This window comes from Schistocerca gregaria, chromosome 6 (assembly GCF_023897955.1).
Source record: "Schistocerca gregaria isolate iqSchGreg1 chromosome 6, iqSchGreg1.2, whole genome shotgun sequence".
Taxonomy (NCBI): Eukaryota; Metazoa; Arthropoda; class Insecta; order Orthoptera; family Acrididae; genus Schistocerca; species Schistocerca gregaria.
In genome coordinates, this window is record NC_064925.1 from 64405166 (window position 1) to 64422552 (window position 17387).

The window sequence follows — 17387 nt, forward strand, 5'->3', positions numbered from 1 at the left end:
CATCTGTCAAATCCTGCGTTCCTAAGGATTGGAATTATTATATTTTGCTTGAAGTCTGAGGGTATTTAGCCTGTCTCATACATCTTGCTCACCAGATGGTAGAGTTTTGTCATGGCTGGCTCTCCCAAGGCTATCAGGAGCTCTGATGGAATGTTGTCTATTCCCAGGGCCTTGATTCGACTTAACTCTTTCAGTGCCCTATCAAATTCTTCACGCAGTATATCTCCCATTTCATCTTCAACTACGTCCGATTCCATTTCCATAATATTGCCTTCAAGTACATCGTGATATATGCCTCTACGTTATTACATTTACCCTCTAACCATCCCTATTTGGCCATTTGCATTTCTTGTTGATCTAGTTTTTGAGACGTTTGTATTCTTTTTCGCCCTCTTCATTGACTACATTTATATGTTTTCTTCTTTTATCAATTCAGTTCAGTATCTCTTCTGTTTTCCAAGAATTTCTTCTGGCCTTCGTCTTTTTAGTTACTTGATCCTCTGCTGCCTTCACTAATTCATCACTAAAAGCTATCAATAATGTTTCTACTGTACTTCTTTTCCCCTTTCTTGTAAATCCTTCCCTAATGCTGTCTCTGAAACACTCTATAACTTCTAGTTCTTTCAGTTTAATTTGGTCTCATGTCGTTAAAATCCCAATTTTTTGTAGTTTCTTCAGTTTTAATCTACAGTTCATAACCAATAAATTTTGGTCAGCCCCTGGAAATGTCTTACAATTTAAAAACTGTTTCTTAAATACCTGTCTTACCGTTCTATAACCTATTTGAAACCTTCCAGTGTCTCCAGGCCACTTCCGTGTATACAGCCTTCTTTCATGATTCTTAAACAAAGTGTTGGCTATGATTAAGTTATGTTCTGTGCAAAACTGTACCAGGCGGCTTCTTCTTTGTTTCCGTACCCTCATTCCATATTGTCCTACTACTTTTCCTTCTCTTCCTTTTCCTACTATCGAATTCCAGTTAACCATGACTATTAAATTTTCGTCTCGCTTAACTACCTGAATAACTTCTCTTATCGCATCATACATTTCTCCAATCTCTTCATCATCTGCGGAGGAAGTTGGCATACTGTGGTAGGCGTTGGCTTCATGTCTATCTAGGCTACAATAATGTGTTCACTACGTTGTTCATAGGGGCTTACCCGTGGTCTTATTTTTTATTCATTATTAAACCTAAACCTATATTACTCCCATTTGATTTTGTATTTATAACCCTGTATTCACCTGACCAGAAGTCTGGCTCCTCCTGCCACCGAACGTCACTAATTCCCACTATATATAACTCAAACCTATCCATTGCCTTTTTTTAATTTTCTAACCTACCTGCCCGATTAAGGGATCTGACATTTCACTTTCCGACCTGTAGAACGCCAGTTTTCATTCTCCAGATGACGAGGTCCTACTGAGTAGTCCCCACCCTGAGAACCGAATGGGAGACTTTTTTTCCTCGTCGTGGAAGTGTGTGTATTCCAGAGTGCACCGTCCCCGGCCATGGAGGGCATCCGGGGACGTTTAGAATAGTAAGATTTCGGATGTTATGAATGCGTCCAGCGCAAACGTCCACGATTTTTAATCTCCTCTCACGTAACACACACACGTCCGCTTCTGTCGCGCTCAGCCAGCACACTGATCGCTTCGCGAGCCGTAGCTGCCGCGGCCAGGGTCAGGCACGTAGGCGCATCCTTGTGCATCTCAAAGGCTGAGCTAATTCGGTACTTCCGGTTGCCGACTCCTCGCGACCTCCCTTGCAAGCAGCCACGGTGCAGTGCGAAACAAGCAGCTACACCTTGGACGTATAAGCCAGGTCTGAACAATCCCACCCCCACATATACCTGCCAGTTTAAAAAAAAAAAAATCTACTTTACCCAACCCGAGGCAGCGATGTTGCTGGTGATACACCTCGAATTTCTCACGCGAAATGTAGATTTCTCCCGTTAACGAATTGCGTTAGAAGAATTCTGACAATACACGCGTTTTCACGTTACTCGTTGTAAAACTCCAGTACCGTCTTATGACGTAGGTTACATTCCCTCTAAGTCTTCCTTTATGAAGTAGTAAAATATCTTTCCTTATCTGCCACGTCCCGCATCACATAAATAGAATATTAAACTCATTTTTGGCTCATGACGGAGAGCTAAAATCTACCACTGCCACAGGAAGTCCCCTCACTTTCGCACTCTTAAGACAACCTAATGTAGAGCAACATACGACGTCTCGAAAGGTAATAGCACATCTGATTTTTTTATGGTGGATGGCTCTCCCTGTATAGCCCGACGATTGAAATATCATTAAAAGATATCGGCACAACGGAAATAACACCAACTGGAGAAGCGTAGCCGTGCTGCCCTTGCCATCACCTACACCGGCCATCCAGCATATCACTGATATCAAATTTATAGGCTAATTCATTAAATTAATCATGAGAGTCACTCAGCATGGCGAGTAATTTTTGTTGTAAAGTAGTCGGATTACACTCACCAGGCAGTTCAAATGGGAATTCCTGGAGGGAAGACGATGTTGTTTTCAAGGAACGCTATTGAAAACCGACGTCTGTAGCTCAGCACAAAGGATTCTACAGCCGGTAACATACATTACACGTAAGGACCGGGCTATTAAATGCACGATAACAGCGACTTTGTTACCGTCACCCTGCATACAAAGCGATCTTGGTTCTACAGGCACACACGAGACTCGCTGATAGTGTTTCAGGCAGAAACGCTGCCTGCGATTTAGAATCGGGTCTTTTCATTCAACCACACACCTGCGTTGGATCCTATGGCGATGTCTTTTAAGCGTTATGATTACAGCCACTATTAAATCATATTCATGGAACTCTCACCTCTCGAAACTAATCACCTTTTTAAGAACCTACGTGCTACAGTAAAACTCGAACGTGGTTTTAGATAGCCCCTATGCATCTTGAAACTCCTCTTCAGTCTTTGTCCCTCCATCCCTGCAGCTTTTCGCTTGTGGCAGTTCCAATTTAAGTCTTAACTGAGTAGAAGTTGGAGACCGCTGTGTTACCACATTGTGCAACCAGTTTAGAAACAGGATAAATGGAATTAGTGTGACAGGACTGTGTTTTGACCACTTATAAGAAATGGGAACATTTTTTCGTAGCTCAGCCAATGGTGTACAACGTGTAAGGTCAGCACCAAAACGAAGCCTGTTCCTGCAACACAAGGTAGTATAAAAGACAGTATCAAAAGTTACGCTGATGTTTCTTTTCGGAAAAATTAGGAAGACTCCACATCATATAGGAACTGCAAAAAAATGGCTCTGAGCACTATGCGACGTAACTTCTGTGGTCATCAGTCGCCTAGAACTTAGAACTAATTAAACCTAACTAACCTAAGGACATCACACACAGCCATGTCCGAAACAGGATTCGAGCCTGCGACCGTAGCGGTCGCTCGATTCCAGACTGTAGCGCCTAGAACCGCACGGCGACTCCGGCCCGCTATAGGTACTGCTGTCCATATGTTAAAGTGCTCCACGTCAAGTCTTTATGAATTTATTTCTCGTTTCTATAATGAGAAGGTTTTCTGTAATGTAGTCAACACGTACCGTACATTCCATGCAGTTCCCTTTGCAGAGTTCACTCACAGACTGTTTCGGATGAACCTGCATTCACTGTGAGCAGCGGTTTACGTCCGGCCCATATCGTTTTGCAATTGACCAAACGTGACATAGTTCTCCGTTCCCTGTTGGTTAGGATTGCATATACCATCACATCAGACAACCTCATTTACATTGTGATCATGGGTGCTTTCAAATATGATAGCTGCTTTCTGACATTTAGTCACTTCTCTGAGTCGACTATCTTACATCCGCGGATTCCATATCACCGACATGCTCATACTAACCACTTCACTATTACTACCTTGATTTACGCCTTTGCTGGTTGGTCGAATCTGTGGCTGGAACGTTCTGCGTCATCCACAGCTATCAACAACGACTTTGTTTTAAAAGGGTGACTAAAATTTGTCCTGTGACCATATAAACTGAATGCCGAAAAGTTACAGAGAGGACTGTCCCATCGGAAGATGTGCCACGTAAGATTACAGGAAGTTGCGGTTAGATATGGCGTATTTTGAAACTGTAGACATTAGGTACAGAAAGCTGGCTAAAGCCTGAAATAAGTTCTGCAGAAATTTTTACTAAGTCTCAGACGGTGTTCAGGAAAGATAGATTAGGCAGAATTGGTGGTGGAGTGTTGGTGTCTGTCAGTAGTGGTTTATCTTGTAGTGAAGTCGAAGTAGATACTCCGTGCGAATTGGTGTGGGTGGAGGTTATACTTAACAGCCGAATTAAGTTAATAATTGGCTCCTTCTACCGACCCCCAGACTCCGATGATACAGTTGCGGAACAGTTCAGAGAAAGTTTGAGTCTCGTAACAAATAAATACCCCACTCATACGGTTATAGTTGGTGGGGACTTCAACCTACCCTCGGTATGTTGGCAAAAATACTTGTTCAAAACCGGTGGTAGGCAGAAAACGTCTTCCGAGATTGTCCTAAATGCATTGTCCGAAAATTATTTAGAGCAGTTAGTCCACGAACCCACGCGAATTGTAAATGGTTGCGAAAACACACTTGACCTCTTGGCCACAAACAATCCAGAGCTGATAGAGAGCATCATGACTGATACAGGGATTAGTGATCACAAGGTCATTGTAGCTAGGCTCAATACCATTTCTTCCAAATCCGTCAGAAACAAACGCAAAATAATTTTATTTAAAAAAGCGGATAAAGTGCCACTAGAAGCCTTCCTAAAAGACAATTTCCATTCCTTCCGAACTGACTATGCGAATGTAGACGAGATGTGGCTCAAATTCAAAGATATAGTAGCAACAGCAATTGAGATATTCATACCTCATAAATTGGTAAGAGATGGAACTGATCCCCCGTGGTACACAAAAAAGGTCCGAACGCTGTTGCAGAGGCAACGGAAAAAGCATGCGAAGTTCAGAAGAACGCGAAATCCTGAAGATGGGCTAAAATTTACAGACGCGCGAAATTTGGCACGTACTTCGATGCGAGATGCCTTTAATAGGTTCCACAACGAAACATTGTCTCGAAATTTGGTAGAAAATCCGAAGAAATTCTGGTCGTATGTAAAGTACACAAGCGGCAAGACGCAGTCAATACCTTCGCTGCGCAGTGCCGATGGTACTGTTATCGACGACTGTGCCGCTAAAGCGGAGTTATTGAACGTAGTTTTCCGAAATTCCTTCACCAGGGAAGACGAATGGAATATTCCAGAATTTGAAACACGAACATCTGCTAGCATGAGTTTCTTAGAAGTAGATACCTTAGGCGTTGCGAAGCAACTCAAATCGCTTGATACGGGCAAGTCTTCAGGTCCAGATTGTATACCGATTAGGTTCCTTTAAGATTACGCTGATACTATAGCTCCCTACTTAGCACTCATATACAACCGCTCGCTCACCGATAGATCTGTACCTACAGATTGGAAAATTGCGCAGGTCGCACCAGTGTTCAAGAAGGGTAGTAGGAGTAATCCATTTAACTACAGACCTATATCATTGACGTCGGTTTGCAGTAGGGTTTTGGAGCATATACTGTATTCAAACATTATGAATCACCTCGAAGAGAACGATCTATTGACACGTAATCAGCATGGCTTCAGAAAACATCGCTCTTGTGCAACGCAGCTAGCTCTTTATTCGCACGAAGTAATGGCCGCTATCGACAGGGGATCTCAAGTTGATTCCGTATTTCTAGATTTCCGGAAAGCTTTTGACACCGTTCCTCACAAGCGACTTCTAATCAAGCTGCGGAGCTATGGGGTATCGTCTCAGTTGTGCGACTGGATTCGTGATTTCCTGTCAGGAAGGTCGCAGTTCGTAGTAATAGACGGCAAATCATCGAGTAAAACTGAAGTGATATCAGGTGTTCCCAGGGAAGCGTCCTGGGACCTCTACTGTTCCTGATCTATATAAATGACCTGGGTGACAATCTGAGCAGTTCTCTTAGACTGTTCGCAGATGATGCTGTAATTTACCGTCTAGTAAGGTCATCCGAAGACCAGTATCAGCTGCAAAGCGATTTAGAAAAGATTGCTGTATGGTGTGTCAGGTGGCAGTTGACGCTAAATAACGAAAAGTGTGAGATGATCCACATGAGTTCCAAAAGAACTCCGTTGGAATTCGATTACTCGATAAATAGTACAATTCTCAAGGCTGTCAATTCAACTAAGTACCTGGGTGTTAAAATTACGAACAACTTCAGTTGGAAGGACCACATAAATAATATTGTCGGGAAGGCGAGCCAAAGGTTGCGTTTCATTGGCAGGACACTTAGAAGATGCAACAAGTCCACTAAAGAGACAGCTTACACTACACTCGTTCGTCCTCTGTTAGAATATTGCTGCGCGGTGTGGGATCCTTACCAGGTGGGATTGACGGAGGACATCGAGAGGGTGCAAAGAAGGGCAGCTCGTTTTGTATTATCGCGTTATAGAGGAGAGAGTGTGGCAGATAAGATACACGAGTTGGGATGGAAGTCATTACAGCATAGACGTTTTTCGTCGCGGCGAGAGCTTTTTACGAAATTTCAGTCACCAACTTTCTCTTCCGAATGCGAAAATATTTTGTTGAGCCCAACCTACATAGGTAGGAATGATCATCAAAATAAAATAAGAGAAATCAGAGCTCGAACAGAAAGGTTTAGGTGTTCGTTTTTCCCGCTCGCTGTTCGGGAGTGGAATAGTAGAGAGATAGTATGATTGTGGTTCGATGAACCCTCTGCCAAGCACTTAAATGTGAATTGCCGAGTAGTCATGTAGATGTAGATGTAGATATATGAGAAGACGATTAGAGACAGGTAGGTAGTGAATATGTAAGGTTTACTACCATTGTTACGTCCCCTTAGCTCACAAAAATTTTATTAGAATTCAGATGGTCAGGATGAACAGGGTACTAAAAAAGAAAACAAAAAAAACAACGAAACAAAATACATGGTGACAGATGACGTTGATGGTTGGCGGTGAACGCCTCCCTCAAGTAACGCTTTCCACCTATGTGTGAGGTACTGATGAGACTGTTAATTGCTAGCTGAACATCAGTACGACATAGGTTGGCTGAAATTCGGGGCTGCAGATCAGATAGACTCGCTCATATATTAAAAACCAAACGCTACCTATCTTAAGGCAAATTATTAGTGTCTACTGGTAAGATCCTGGCGAGCGTCATTTGTAAGGTTTAGTGCACTTATTCACAACAATTTATTATAATTCAAATGGTCTGGATAAAAGATTACCAAAAAAGATTACCAAAAAAAATAGCTAACCTTGAGGTTTCTGCGTCATTGGCCCGTAGTCCCCTTCTGGGGCAGGTTCGGCCGCTTTGGTGAAGATCTTATTCCATTCGACGCCACACTGGGCGACCTCAGCGCCAGATGAGGATGAAATGATGATGAAGACAACACAACACCCAGTCTCTGAGCGAAGAAAATCTCCGACCCAGACGGGAATAGAACCTGGACCCGTAGTACAGCAATCAGTCACGCTGAACACTCAGCTATCGGGTCGGACGTTTAATTACAAATTTAGCATATGCATCACCAGAGCATACAGATCGAATTTTTTTAAAAAAATGTGACAGATAGATCAGATAGATGATGTTGATGGCTGGGAAAGCTATTAAAGGGGAAGCAGGGCAAGTTCAAACGATGCATCTCTCAAGGTAATACTCCTATCAGCAATGCTTTCTGCCTGTATGTGAGGTACTGACTGAGATTGTGAACCGCCAGCTGAATTTTAACACGACGTAGGTTAGCTTGAAGTACAGTGCAGCAGGTCAGATGGACTCGCTCCAGTGAAGACTAAGTCCTCAGACCAACATTGCTAACATATGCGCCAGTGAACTGCCCAACGGGTGATGTGGAGACTGGCCGTAATTGCGCAACTGCCTTGGGTATGGCAGGTGTATCCTCGCACTGAGATGAGAATCATGGCTGGCACACCGAAATAACGAAAACTCTCCTTTGTGACAGTACTCCACCAGATTACTTCAGATGAACTATCCAGACCATCCTCTACGGTGGACATCGTCCGAATGCCACGGAAATCTTTCTTCTCTTCCCTCCTCGACATCAAATCCATGTGGAGCTGCCAAAAATCGTCACGCCTAATGGCCAAAACCTGCCGGCGCAAGTCGTGCCAGTGGCGTACTTATTACACCGCACCATAACTCCTGCCTAGACACGGAACGGTAGTATTCCTCGAATGAGAAAGTTTGCCTGCAAAGTGTATGCTCTCACCTGCTAAGAGAGTCGTAGTTAATCCCTCCAGTGGCTTTCTCGTGTTTGCTGATGTGTTTCGGCTGACGACGAGGCATTTAGCTATTTAAAGCTGTCTTTATTGCAAGGAATAAATATACATGAGATACAGGTAATTGGTGTCATACCACGCCATACCTGCGCAACGAAGGTTTACAGGGCGTAACACCTCAATGTATATAGATAGAAATAAACGTAACTTAAATAATAGAACGGAACAAAATACAGAAGGAAGAAGGGAATAAAGACTGGTTCTTGCTCCGTAAGAGTGTAATTGTTACTCCTCCCAGTTGCTCCCCCTTCTTGGTTCCCGTCACATTTTCATGATTACTGTGGCCAGTCCGCCAGAAGTGATACGCAACTGTATGCCTATGAAGCCGTCTTTATTCACAGAAGATACATATGAATAACACAGGTATATACACTCTTAAGATCTAGAGCGCCGTACTCCCTGGGCGGAGCTTACATGGGGCGCCGGTTACCGTTGGTGGTGTAACCGCTAATACCTTACATTATTACACATAAACAATTAAATTACAAATTACAGTAAACAAAGACGGTATTGCTCCCGACATTGAAGCCCCAGGAGTCAGGGCAAACTAACCTAAGAAACACCGACTCACTAGCCCACGCCCTCCCTGTACTTCGGCCTTTTCGACGTCATGTTTCCGAACAGGCCGAAGATCCATGCTGTTCCACGGAGCACCCGCGTGCTTATGGTGCTTGACTCCCGCCTGCGGAAGCCCAGTTGTAGGAGCTGGCGGGCAGATGTAGGTGCCCACGTCCCCCTCCAATTCAAGGTCACTGTCACGAACTGTAAGCTGCTGGCTGCGGGCCGGAGAGCGCCGACAGCACGCCGCACCGACGGGACACAATACTTCGTCGCCTTCTGCCGGTGACACCAGTCGGTTTCTAGGTGGTCGCCGACAATTTGCGCATCGATGACATGCGCCACGCCGTCCTTTGACGCTACGATGCCAGGCTTGCGGGCTCCCTCTGGCGTTCGGAGGTGTGGCTCGACAGACACGTCAAACCCTCGTTGAGCCAGCCCGCGTGCGACGTATTTCACTACCGCGTCGTGACGCCGCACCCGGGCTCGGCTGGTGAGCCCGCAACCCTGGTCGACGTGGTTCGCGGTTTCGACGGCGTTGCACCTCGCGCGACACATCTTCTCCTTGTCTCGGCTGCGACTCCTGCGCGCTTTGGATGGTAATGCGTTGATACGCGTGCGGATGCACGCCACATAGTCGCGGCCCGACAGTAAGCGACTAGTGTCCTCGACCCAGCTATGTTGGCCGGATGTCCTGGCTGACGACGAAAGGGCTGCCCCGTCGAAGGTAATATGCAGGCACGTCGCCCACATCTCACCAACTTTTGCAGCCGATTGCAGCAAATGGCCCTCCCACGTAAGATGTTTTTCTAGCGCCGCCACTTCGTGTCGTGCCTCACCCATGTCTGCGTCGGTGGTCGCGGGCTCGAGCTGTAGCCGTGTGAGGAGCCTGCTCCGCCTCAGGGTTGGTCCCATCCAGCGGGCAGATGGAATCCCAAGGCCCCCATGGGCTATTGGGGCGTGAAAGTAGCCCAAGGGGGTATCTGCTGGGAGGCGGAACCATCTCCTCACCGCAGCCCGAACGCAGTTGTCCACGGCCTTGAGCGCACCGATGCGGGTGCGGCTCAGGGCTAGGCCATGGTACAGGCCTGGGAAAAGAACCTCACGAAGTGCATACAGCCGCTGCTGCGGCTTCAGCGGCGCCCGCGTGATGAATGACAGCTGCTCCTCTATGTGGCGCCTCGGATGGAAGAGGCACCGCCCAGAGGAGGCGGCATGGTGGTGTCGCCGGCAGTGATGGTGACCTTGGTATCCACCTTCACTTTCTTCTCGCGGCCGGTCGCCACGAGTGCGAGGGTGAGACACTTCCGCGGGTTGACCGCAGCCCCAGTTGGTCGAGGGCTGCCACTGCTGCATTGATGAGGGACTGCAGGCCCCCTCGTGGAGGCGAAGAGCAGGATGTCCAGGATGTCGTCCTTAAAGGCTAACGCGTTGATCTGGCAGCCCAACACCCTGACACCTCCGTGTGAGGGCAGCTGGTCTAAAACACAGTCAACTGTGAAGTTAAAAAGAAGAGGAGACAAAGGATCTCCTTGCCGTACACCTCTTGCTGGCCGCACGGCCGGGGACTCGTCGCTACCCCCAGCAATTACCGCCGTGCTGTCCGCATAGCAGCCCTCGATGTAGTCGACAAATTATTCCGGAAGACCATGGGCTTTAAGCAGAGGGCGGAGGGCCGCATGGTCCAACGACTCGAACTCCTTAGACACATCGAGAGATGCCATGAACTCAGAACGGCAGCGGCGGACGGCGCCGAGAAGCACGCGGTCGAGGAGGAAAGTGTTCTCCAGCATCCCATCCCTTGGGGTGAAAGCCCGCTGTCGTTCGTCCACAGCACACATCCGCATAAGGCGAGTCGCCAGAACCTAATGAAAGGTTCCGGCTAACACCGAGCAGACGGTGATGGGCCGAAAGTCAGCGGGGGATTCTGGAGCGGCTTTTTTAGGCAGCAAGGACGCCCTGGCTCGGAGGAGGGATGAGGGAAGCTAGCGGGTTAGCAGGAATAGGTTCAACAATTTGGTGGTGACCTCCGACGGAAGGCGGCGCAGCTACACCGGCAAGAGGCCGTCAGAGCCGACAGCGAGGAGGGCCTCAGGCAGCCCGGCTGCGATCACCGCCGTCGGCGTACCCTGCCCCAAACATACAAGGTTGTCCAGGACCGAGAAGCGCGCGGCTGACCGCGGCAGACCGCCAAGGTACCTCCATATAGCTTCGTCGACTGCAGATGTTGGTGGCGGGCGCTCCAGCTCAGGCGGAGAGCGTGGCTCCTCCGGCAGCGACTCCGAGGCGGGTGGGTGGTGCAGTCCATGCTGCGCCTGTTGTTCCCGCGTCAGCTGCTCCACGTACTCCAGCACCATAGCCCTGTGTGCCACCGTCCTCCTCCTGCACTTGAATGCGTCCAGGGTACGGTGGGGAAACAGGGGTAAAAGCTCCTGGTTTGCAAATAGAAACTTGGAGTCGGTGGCACAGAGAAGCCTGGCCTCCGCCAGAGCGAGCTCCCGCATCTCCTCTTCCGCCCACTGAGCTCGCTTCCTATCTCCGCATTCGCCGCTTCCGGATGGGCGCGGCGGCGGTGCTGCCCGAGCCCGATCTTACTGCGGAAAGCACGGCTGCAGATGCTGCAGTGGAGCCATGGCTCCCCGGGGTATTCTACTTTAGAGACGGTTGGTGAGCTAGCAGTCGGGACAGTTGGGCCGGGACCTTCAGCGGAAGGCCCGGTACCCGTATTCTATTGTTTCGTTGTCCCAACTTTAAGGGTTGTGCAGTGGGGGACTGGTAACCCCCCAAAGCCCCAGGTGCGGACTTCCACTCTGCTTACCAGCCCTAACGAGGACTGGCGTATCAGCGGGCCCACGGGAAGGGGGAAGCCGCAGGCAAGTAGAGGCTAAGAGGGCTAGGACCATGTACTGCGCTTCACTTGCCCAGTAGCTACGATAGAGAGTCATAGTTATTCGTAGTTAATACCGCCAGTTCCTCCTTGTGTTTGCTAATGTGTTTTGTCTGATGACGAGGCACTTGGATATCTTAAGAGAGTAATAGTTATTCCTCCCATTTGCTCCCCCTTTTTAGTTACCTTCACATTTTCATGAGGAAAAAGCTGGTGCATTCCACACTTGCGGCGGACAGTGCCCTCGTTCCAAGAGCTAATCATAAGGCTCGGCGTCCGTCTGTCGTTGGCATAACTGTTGTGGACGATATGCCTCTGGGGTGCAAGCCGCTGGCCATTGTTCTGCTGAAGACTGGGCCGCTCTCGTGGGCTGACTTTATGGTGAGATGCTACCTCCTGCACTCACAAGGAAAATGCTCACGCTTTCCTGGAAGAGCCTGTTGGTGCTTTTTTTCTACTTCTGCCGCACATGCCTCGCTGACAAAGGAAAAATCAAGTGCCACAATTGTTACTGCTAGTGAGAAACCAACTCTGCCATTTACTGTCATATCCTCAATACTCGTTTTGAGGGCTCTCTATATAGCTGAGATGGCTGATGGGCCTCTGCAGGGAATCAACAATGAGTGAAAGCTGGCTTGCCTAAAGGGTCACCATCTTTGATATTTGGCAACTCAACGCCGCATGACAATCACCCAGTCATACTACAGTTTATCGAAAATTGTACTGGAATTACCGTTCCTGAGGACAACAGTGGCAAGAATGAATCTTCAGTGGGAGCCAAACGCACCTCATATGGATCAGTTGTAGACGACGGACATCACATTGAATGCAACTGCATGAGTTTTGGCCTCTGAGCGTATATGATGTTTACTTTTTCTGATTTATTTGTCCCAACGAATTTACTGGAAGGTTAGTACATAACACTGACACACATTTGAAACAAACATGTGGAACACATTTGAAACAGGCGTCACCAGTAGGAAGCATTCATAGCAATGTAAACATGGAATAGAGATTATCAATCAACACTATTGCAAAATTAATCCCAAACTTTCAGGTTACTGGCCGACGCGTTTCAGTACAACAATTTCCAAGGACTGTATAGGCATAATCGAAGTTATCTCTGGTTCAGTTTCTCGTCTAAGAATCACATAACGACACATTTGTTAGGTTTAACGTGTTAAACTATACCTTAGGAGTGATTAACGAGACAAAACTAGAGAAATTAAAGAAATAAAATCTGGTGACTTATTACGTGTGCGTGACCACCTGATTGTCGTTATATCTGCAGCGGCAAGACAGGTTTGTTACAGCAAGACGCGCAGAGCAGCTGCGCGGTCTTAGGCGCGTTGCCACGGTTCACGCGGCTCCCCACGACGCAGCTACGTGTCGTCCCTCGGGCATGGGTGTGTGTGTAGTCCTTAGCGTAAGTTAGTTTAAATTATATTAAGTAGTGTGTAAGCCTAGGGACCGATGATCTCAGCAGTATCGTCCCATAGGAGCTTACCACAAATTTCCAAAAAATTTGGTGACAGCAAACGCAGCATTCCAAACATCTTCCAAGATTTCACAGTCTGTCATAGGCAAACTTCAGGCACGAAAGTCAGTACAACAGAGACACCTGAAATACATAGACAACAAATTTTTCCAAACCACTGACATGTTGAATGAATAAAGATGTAGTGAATACAACACATTACTTTCTCTGTTCAATATTTAATGTCTGTCAGTACAACGGTCTCACAAGGAACTATGAACATAATTTCCTTATCCTAGGCTCAAAATTAAATACATCCTGATTTAGGTTTTCCTTGATTTCCCTAAATCGCTTCAGGCAAATTCAGGGATGGTTCCTTCGAAAGGACACGGCCGATTTCCTTTCCCATCCTTCTCTTACCCGAGCTTGCGCTCCGCCTCTATTGACCTCGTTGTCGACGGGACGGTAAACACTAATCTCCTCCTTCTACCTCTCTCTCTCTCTCCCCCTCTCCCCTGTCTCCCATCCCTGCCACGCTGCTACGCAACCCCAGGATATACCTATTGCCAGTTGGTAAGCAACTTCGTTTATACCTTACCTAACTACGCACTTCAGATGTCATGTTGAACATGTAAACATGTAAAACTGAATTCGTTAACTGTCGCTCCTCTATTTAACTTTTTTATTCTTATTTTATTTCGTCAATTATGTAAAAGTTAAATACGACACATTTGAGTCAAGTAGTACTGTAAAAAACATGTAAAATAGTTTCACAATGCAAATCCAAATATTCAGATTTCTCACCAATGCAGAAGACGAAAGTCACGTTGTAATATACAAGTATTATTGCTCAAGCATGTGTGTGTGTGTGTGTGTGTGTGTGTGTTGTTCTTAACATAATATAGTTTTAGTTAGTTTAAATAGTGTGACAGTCTAGGGACTGATGACCTCAGCAGTTCGGTCCCTTAGGAATTGACGCAAACACACAAAAGTAACAGAAAATCACGGAACAATTGAATGTGATGCAGAAAGACGTTTCTTTTAGGTTGAAAGCTATGGTAAAGGTACAGAAAGTGGGAAAATAGGTTCCGCATGACGCGAATGAAAGATATGAAGAAAATCGAAAGATCAGTTGTGAAATGCTGCTCGCCAGTCGTTTCTACATCGAATAGTGGATATATTTTGGGAATCCTAAGCGTCATAAATCATGGATGAATCCAGGCAAACCACTGACATACACTGAAAGACCAAATCGCTTTGGAAAAAGGCAATGCTCTGTATTTGGTGGGATCAGAAGGGTGTCACCTGTTATGAGTTGCTAAAACCTAGCGACTCTGTTAACACTGATCGTTACAAACAGCAAATGATCGATTTAAATCGAGCATTACGTGAGAAACGATCGGAATATGGAAAAAGGTAACACAGTCACATTGCTCCATGATAACGCCCCAGAAACACACAGCAAAACGGGCCAGGTAAACGATCGAGGCGTTCCGGTGGGAAGTACAATGGTCTGCGGCTAATTCTCCAGACTTGGCTCCGGCCGGTTATCTCTGTTTTCATCACTGGGACAATCTCTCGCTCAACAACGCTTCAGTTCGTATGAAAATGTACGGAAATGGCTTTGATTAGTTCGCTTCAAAGGAATAAAGGTTTTTTTTTTGGCGTTTCATTCATAGCCTGCCCGAGAGGTGGGACAAATATATAAATAGCAATGGAGATTATTTTGAACAAGATCTTGTTTTTCAGTTTCAAACAGCGGACGTGTTATTTTGCAGCCAAATTCCGGTTTCATACTTCTACACCTGGTAGACCAGTCTGTTCTTGCTTGAGTGCCCACAAGGACAGGCGAGCTAGTCCGTAGCCTACGGAATCATACGTGGCCCACTCCAAAAGAAATTCACACTATTTTTGTAAAAATACAGTTTTATTCTGCATGTGTGAAAGTTTTATAATGTGTGGACACATCTTTCCTACTTGTTTTCAAACTTAGTTCAACCTGTTCCAGTGAGTGGCTCCGTCACAGCATGTCTTCAAGATGGCTGCTACACTTGACTTACGTCAGAAGTAACGTGCTGTCATAGAATTCCTGTGCTGTGAAAACGATACAGTGGTAAACATCTACAAGAAGTTGAAAACGGTGTATGCAGACGCTGCTGTCGATCGCAGTACAGTTAGTCGGTGGGCAAGCAGGTTACATGATGAAAGCGGGCACGGCAATATTGAGGATTGACCTCGAAGCGGCAGGCCTCGTACTGCACACACTCCAGACAATGTGCAGAGAGTTAACGAATTGGTGATTGCTGACAGACACATCACAGTGAACGAACTGTGACGCTACTTTAGGATAGGGGAAGGAAGTGTTTGCAGAATACTGAAAGTGTTGGCGTTAAAAAAGGTTTGTGCCTGGTGGGTTCCCAGGATGTTGACAGTGGCTCACAAAGAAACAAGAAAAACCGTATGCAGCGAACTTCTGGAACAGTTCGAGAATGGTGGAGATGAATTTCGTGTTCAGAATTGTGACAGGTGATGAAACATGGCTCCATCATTTTTCACCAGAGAAGAAGAGGCAATCAACGGAGTGGCATCATTCAAATTCACCCCAAAAAAAATCGAAACCACACTTTCTTCTGGAGAAGTTATGGCTACGACGTTTTTCGATTCAGAAGGACTCTTGCTTGTGGACATCATGACATGTTGAACCACCATAAATTCTGATGCATATGTGACGACACTGAAGACACTTCAAGCTCGACTGAGTCGTGTTCGACGACATCGGCAGAAGCAGGATGTTTTGCTGTTGCACGACAATACAACGCCACATGTCAGTCATAATACCATGGAAGCGATAACAAAAATCGGGTGGACTATACTGAAACATTCGCCTTACAGTCTTGACTTGGCTCCATGTGACTATCATCTCTTTGTGAAACTGAAAGACTCTCTTGGTGGAACAAGGTTCAAAAATGGCTCTGAGCACAATGGGACTTAACAGCTATGGTCCTCACTTCCCTAGAACTTAGAACTACTTAAACCTAACTAACGTAAGGACATGACCCAACACCCAGTCATCACGAGGCAGAGAAAATCCCTCACCCCGCCAGGAATCGAACCCTGGAACCCGGGAGCGGGAAACGAGAACGTTATCGCACGACCACGAGCTACGGACGTGGAACAACGCTTGAAGATGATGACTCCCTTGTTCACGATGCCAAACAGCGGCTCCAACAGGTTGGTCCAGAATTTTACCGTTAAGGTATACAGGCGCTGGTTCCAAGATGGCGTAAAACACTGTAAAACTTTCAAACGTGTAGAATAAAAGATGGATTTTTAAAAAATAATGTGCATTTCTTTTGGAGTGACCCTCGTAATATCGTTGGCCGAGCGCCAGCGTCGTCGGGCTGGTGTGGCCCAGTGCCCACTGGTGCGGCGAACGTGTACAGTGGGTCTTGCTGCCGAGTAATGTATCAGTGCGTGAGAGCTGACGCTCCTGCCCCACAGGGCACTGCTGAAGAAGTCCACAACCTGAGGTGCGCCTCCTAGTAATGTATGGGTGCGTGAGAGCTGACGCTCCTGCCCCACAGGGCACTGCTGAAGAAGTCCACAACCTGAGGTGCGCCTCCTAGGGGAGTCAGTGAGAAGGCCCCGGTGTGCTGTTGCAGGCGGTCAGTGCCTGAGCGACATCAGCGTGCTGGTGGAGCCGGCGGTGGCGGCGAGCGGCGGCAGCGCGCTCGTGCTCTGCCTCTACCAGCTGGAGGGCGACGCCCTCTACCAGGCGCAGTTCTACCGCGGCAACCGGGAGATCTTCCGCTGTCTCGCCAACGGTGTCTGCAAGATACTCCCGCTCTCCGGCATCGTCATCGACGTGAGTATTAAATCCTACCACATTCAAATATTCTATGACACAACTGCAGCAAGTATCAGACCACCCCTCCAGTATGTCTTCTTCTCTCTTCCCTTCTGCATTTTCCGCATTAGCCATCTGTGACCTGTTACGGTTCCCAAATTTTCTCTTATCCCTTTTGATTTAATGTTCCTTAACTGACGTGGTAGTCTCTCTCGACCCATTCTTTGTAGATGTTAATTTCATTT

At 46.9% G+C, this 17387-nt stretch overlaps 1 protein-coding gene across 1 annotated transcript in view; it reads left to right on the forward strand.

Annotated features, from left to right (window-relative positions):
• Nucleotides 1-17387, forward strand: part of LOC126278521 (uncharacterized) — a 351012-nt gene that overhangs the window by 112413 nt on the left and 221212 nt on the right. Inside the window, exon 2 of the mRNA XM_049978688.1 lies at nucleotides 16958-17160. Coding sequence (XP_049834645.1) covers nucleotides 16958-17160 — 203 coding nt within the window. The remainder of the gene's footprint in view (nucleotides 1-16957; nucleotides 17161-17387) is intronic.